This window comes from Cucumis melo, chromosome 12, assembly GCF_025177605.1.
Source record: "Cucumis melo cultivar AY chromosome 12, USDA_Cmelo_AY_1.0, whole genome shotgun sequence".
Lineage (NCBI taxonomy): Eukaryota > Viridiplantae > Streptophyta > Magnoliopsida > Cucurbitales > Cucurbitaceae > Cucumis > Cucumis melo.
In genome coordinates this window covers 12517871-12523708 of record NC_066868.1, presented here as the reverse complement: position 1 = coordinate 12523708, position 5838 = coordinate 12517871, and the positions used below count along the sequence as shown (strand labels likewise).

Below are 5838 nucleotides of genomic sequence, written 5' to 3'. Positions count from 1 at the left end.
GAACCATACTTGCAAACATTCATTCTAAGTAGAAGCTACAATGTAAAAAGTAAATGTGCATCCAATAAGAAATAATGAATGTTGTCAATGTGGTTAGAACTTAACAATTTTGTACTATTGAATATAGATTTAAAATTTAATTTGCCTCCTAATAACTCTTGATACAAATTCAAGATACTATTATCTCTCATACATCTAACAACGATGTAACAACCTTAAATAAGGTAAGATATTCAGAATCTCTCGTTCACATGCTAAAAAAATGCTCCTACTTACCTGGTAGATAAATATTATTCAAAATTTAATGCAATCTGAGCTTTGATTTTTAAGATACAAAATTAAAAGGTGTAAATCACGGTCATATTATTCCTGAATATCTTGTTCTTTTACTGTGACTGCTCAAGTTACAAATGAGTTTCCACATTTAGGGTTCTTTTGGAGCAATAGCAAATATTAATAAATATACGAAGACAAAAGACAATAGCACAAATCAATTCATGTTCTCAACCATTTTGACATCTATCTTATGGAAATTGATCTGATCTCTCCCAGTCCTTGTCTTCAAACTTCAGCCACTTTCACTTCAGAAGCAAAGATACGATTGAGGGTAGAAGCCAATCTAATGCCACTTTGTGCTAATCTCTTCTCTACGACGGGCAACCGGGTAAGAAAATAACTGTCTGCAACAAACAGGAAAATTATTTGGGCACCACTGACTCTAAATTCCATAGATCCAGTAAACCGTAAAGAGCACAGAGGGAAAACCGAAGAAGAGTTGAGTTTCTGGAAGGTTTTTTAAGCAGGAGTGATTATTGACGAATTAATTTTTGAGATTTTTGCATCATATTCACAGAACAGAAAGGAAGATTCACGGATTTACTTTTATTGGAGACTTAGGAGTCCTTTCACCTGCAAACAGAAAATCTTCAACAACACACTCCCAAGAACAGAGCACAGCTCTGGTGAATTTTATTTACGAACTTCAAGGGAAAAATATAGCTGATAGCATGAAGATGAACAACAAGAAAAGACAGAAAAGATACCAAGCAAACCAGCACTTTTTAGGGTCCCTCAAGCCAAGCTTGATCACAAAACACCTAATGCCTCTCCCCTACAGCAAAGACCTCTCTTAAACCTCTCCCACCAACCAACTGATCTTCGTTGTTCTACATTTTCTTTACTGATATTTTCACACTTTCTTCCTTTCTTACCCTTTCGTATATACGTATGCACAATTAAAGGTTTTACAGAGACATAGACGAGTTTTAAAATTTCGAATATAGAAACTGGAAGATTTAACAAGAGCAACTTATCAGTCTCATCCTATTTTTATGACAGGCAAATGTGTATCTTTTTATGGGAAGAAATGATTGCAAACGCAACACAATACCAAGTGACCTATCTGATTTTGAGATATAGAATCAATTCCCATAGGACTACACCCTTTTCTGTCTTTTTCATCACCACGATATCAAGAGGTTCCACTTTCTGCATCACGCTCAAGCCCACCTCTCCCGGTTAAAAAAATCAGATTTCACCTACTTATAATAGTCACAGCATTGTTAAGATAATGTGATTGAAACCATACCTTCTAGCGTGCTTCCTGGTGTGGCGTTCTTGTATGCATATTTACATGCCAAGCTAATACTTTCAGAAGCATACCTGAAAAATAAGAGGCTCCCCTATAAAATTTTGTTATGCCTACAACTTTATGGTAGGTAGGCAAATGAAGGTTACTATTCATCCTCCCCTTCTAATCTAAAGAAAATGGCAGTTTCAAGTCTTGGAGACATGAAAAGAGCAAGTTCATTTCTGTCGCAAGCTCCATCTAACTTTCGTATACTGATCAAAGATGTTTGTATCATTGCAGACCATTTGTATATATGATTTGAGCATTAGCCTCTCACCATATACATGTCCCATATTTCATTCTTCTTTATCTAAAAAATTCTCACAAGACATGGATGAGGGAGAAGAATATACTCACGGGTTTGGACAAGCTGTGTGGTTCCCTGTGCAATTTCTCCAAGCTGAGACCTCATTATGCCATTCATCCTTCAGAAATTTAGAGAGATGAAGCCACAAGGAAAAAGAACTAAGAGTAAAAACTAAGAAAAACAAGTTTACACCTATCGTAAATGGTACACAAGGACATAAAAGTAGAAAGATTTGGCATATATACCGAAATGTTGCTTTGAATGGCTTGAATCATGAGCATAAGATTTGAATGGTAGAATCTCTTCAAGGCAGACTCGATGATCATCGTATCCCAGACCTAAAGCAAAACTATTTACTTTTAATGGAGCGAACTATTTCAACACCACATAAATAAAATTAAAAAAAAAAACAACATTCTGCAGAATGTCGTGAGATTTCCAAACTTGCCAGGGCACTTGTGGTGTGGCAGGGATTTGAAATCTCTACATGACACTTACATGATGGAGATTGGTGCTTCTTTGGTACCAACCGACTTTTATTAAATTACCTCCTAGATCTCCGACAAAGCCGACATGAAGGGGCTGCCATTGAGTGACGGAAAGGAAAAAGGAAAAAGGTGAAACTCCATTAATGAGGCTATAACGTATCTATGTAATCTATGTACAAACCTACAAGTCGAACTTTAACAGCCTATCGAGTGAATGTGAACTTTCAACAACATTCAGAGCACTAAATTTTGCACCTATACCAATTTCATGAATCTAGCACTTTATATTTTCATTTATCTCTGGCTTTTAGTACAAATTTGTAGAAAGAGCAAACCTGATGAACGTCTCCGATGAAATGGGACAAGAACATAAGAGCCTCTGTTAAGTTATCTGAAAATATCATGTGAATAAAAATGAAATTTGTTCGAAAAGTGTACGGATACAACGTCAGTCACCTAGGATGCTTACATCTAACTTCTGAAGTTATTTCCTTGTAAGCTGATTCGAGTTGCATGGTATAGTTGTAAATTGCTGCAGTCACACATCTACCTTTGTGTCTATGACTGTCATGACAGTCTCCTATCAAGAAGCAGAAAATACTGTTACATAGGCCAACATCGTCAAATATACTGTCATATATACTTTCAAGTTTCAAGTATTGAAAATGAGTTATTTGAGATAAATCTTGATACCTCGTTCAATGAACAAAATCAAAAACCAATTGAATTTAATAACCATCATATATGACATAGCCACAATGACACACACACTCAACTAAAATGCAGAACGAGTTTTTTAGGAAGACACTGGTACTACAATACTACATATATCCAAATCAGATAGACCATGGTGACACTAACCGTATAACATTGGAGGATGCATCGTTTATGTGATCATGAACTACAAATACTACGGGTATCAAAAGTGTTTTTGTAGTTCAACAATGAATTTGAATTTAAAGGTCATGAACACAATGATAATAAGCATTATCAAAGTGTGATACGGCATGATAAGACTGCAAGAGAAACTGAGAATAACATAAACCTTAACCTTACTCGAGCAATTATAATTACAAAAGAAATCTGGCGTGTCAACAAAGTGTAAGACGCTACTCCAGTGATAATCATGATTTTCTCGAAGTTCATCTGCCCAGGAGCATACAGCCGCAAGATCGCCCTCAGCAGAAGCTGGAAGCAATTCTCTGACCATGGATAGAGCATCTTCAGTCAAATATCCCTAAACCAAAGGAAGTGATATTAGATTTTGGCTTCAACAAACTTTATACAGGATATAATGGTTGAAATCTTAATCATAGGGTTTATGAATCATAATCAGCTCCAAAACAACCCACCACAAGAAAGTTCTAGCTTACTGAAAAGCTCAATTTTTTAATTCAGTATTTATGCAAAAAAATTCAAATGGGTCTAAATGTTTTCTAATAGCAAACCAAATCTCACAAGACGCCTCTCTCCTTTGTAATGTTCCTTTTCATTCGCGTCCTGGTCTACGCTATTACAGTTTCAAGAATTCGAAACCCAAATCCCATCAATTGTAATCCTTCCCTATTAACCTTTCATTCCGCCGAAAGGCTAGATAAAGTTAAACGCAACTGATGCTCAAAAGAACTGGAATATGGTTACCTCTGCTATCTTGCAAACTGCATAGTGACCTTCCCTTCCCCAGCCGAGGATTCCAGGTAAAAGTAAGAGAAAAACGAAAACATTCGCAGTCCAACAAAGCTCAGACTGACCCATGTCTGCTCCCTAGAAACAAAATACGCTAATGATAAACACAATGAAATCAGAAATCAGTTATTGGCAGCGATTGCAGCTCCGACTTCACCTGCTTGATCGCTGGCTTTGAAGCTTGTCTCCAAATTTAAACCAGCTTTGTTTCTCATTTTTTGGACGCTTGCCTCTCACCCAACGGAGGCTACGAACGTTAGAATCACAAAAACGGACAGTTTCTTAATTCAAAGTGATTTATTATTATTATTATTATTATTATTAATAGGAGTATTTTAAAAAATATAACACCTACAAAATATTTACGTCCTATATAAAAAAAAGATAGTTGCAAATGTAGCAATTATATTTAAAATAATTAAGCATATAACAACATTTTAAAAAAATTGCAAATATAGTAAAATCTAAAATATTTACGTCCTATATAAAAAAAAGATAGTTGCAAATGTAGCAATTATATTTAAAATAATTAAGCATATAACAACATTTTAAAAAAATTGCAAATATAGTAAAATCTGTCTAAATCTATTAATGATAGAAGTCTATGACTGATAGGCCATGTAGCAAATGTTGGTCTATCACTCATAAACCATAAAAGTCTATCAGCGATTTGTTTAAAATATTGCTATATACTTAATAATTATTATAAAAATTGCTACATATTATAATTACCATATAAAAATTCAAAAAACAAAAAAAGCTCACAGCCTATAATAAAAAAATACAAAAAATGTCTTATAAAAAATACACATAATATAATTGGTACACGATTATTTAGATTTGGGTAGCCAAATCTAAACGATTTTCTTTTTCTTTTTTTAATTTGGTACACGATCGTTTATATTTGACTAAAAGAATTTTTTCAAGGTTATTCTGGTACACTATGGTTTCATTTTTCAAAATTCTTTGGTACACGATTGTTTAGATTTGACTAAACAATTTTTTTTTTTAATTCTTTTGATACACGATCGTTTAGATTTCTCCACACGATTGTTTGTTTTCTTTTATAACTGTTTTTTTCAAGATTCTTTATACACGATTCTTTATATTTGGTTATTTTTTGTACATGATTGTTTAGCCAAATTTAATAGACATTTTTTCAAGTCTATACAATGTTGAACAATCAAATAACAGTTTGAAAAACAAGTAAAGAAGAAAGACGATGGAAAGAAGTCGTAGTGAAGAGCATAAGAAAGTCGGAGGGCAAACTTGGAATATTTAAAAAATGGCTAACTTCATGGGCTTTGTTACATGGACTGGAAATATTTTAGTGGTTTCACTACAAGAAATCGAGATTTTCCTGACGCATAAAACGGTGTCGGAGAACGAAATGTCGGGACGAACAGCTATTCATGATGTCGGGATCCATACGTCGAGACACGGTGAAATCATTATTTTAATATCATCTTTGCCTGACGTGTCATGAAAAACTTCGGGAAAAAAGAAGTCGGTTCCGACGCTTATTGAACGACGTCGAAAATACGAACGCAGTTTTCGACGGGTTACACAGAACCTCGGGATAAACTCGAACATTTATTATGTGTTTGAGTAAGATCTCTGGTGCTCCATGCATGGTGTTGGAAATGGAAATATAGTTCCCGACGGGTTACATGAGATGTCGGGATAAACTTAAACATTAATTATATGTCAAAGCAAGATCCTCGATG

At 34.5% G+C, this 5838-nt stretch overlaps 1 protein-coding gene across 2 annotated transcripts; it reads right to left on the bottom strand.

The window, feature by feature from the left end:
• Window positions 1-338: 338 nt before the first annotated feature.
• LOC103500060 (endonuclease 4-like) lies at window positions 339-4404 on the bottom strand. 2 transcript variants are annotated; one of them, XM_008463261.3, is made up of 10 exons: window positions 4269-4404; window positions 4067-4189; window positions 3482-3662; window positions 2895-3005; window positions 2761-2816; window positions 2436-2519; window positions 2183-2275; window positions 1988-2055; window positions 1589-1662; window positions 339-680 (listed from the first exon to the last, which is right to left on the bottom strand). In XM_008463261.3, exons 2-10 carry the CDS (start codon window positions 4178-4180, stop codon window positions 562-564), a joined length of 900 nt encoding a protein of 299 aa, XP_008461483.1. In that variant the 5' UTR covers window positions 4181-4189; window positions 4269-4404; the 3' UTR covers window positions 339-561. The 2 variants fall into 2 exon arrangements, with proteins under 2 accessions (XP_008461483.1, XP_008461475.1); XM_008463253.3 differs by having other exon boundaries at window positions 4067-4182; window positions 4269-4386.
• Window positions 4405-5838: the final 1434 nt, after the last annotated feature.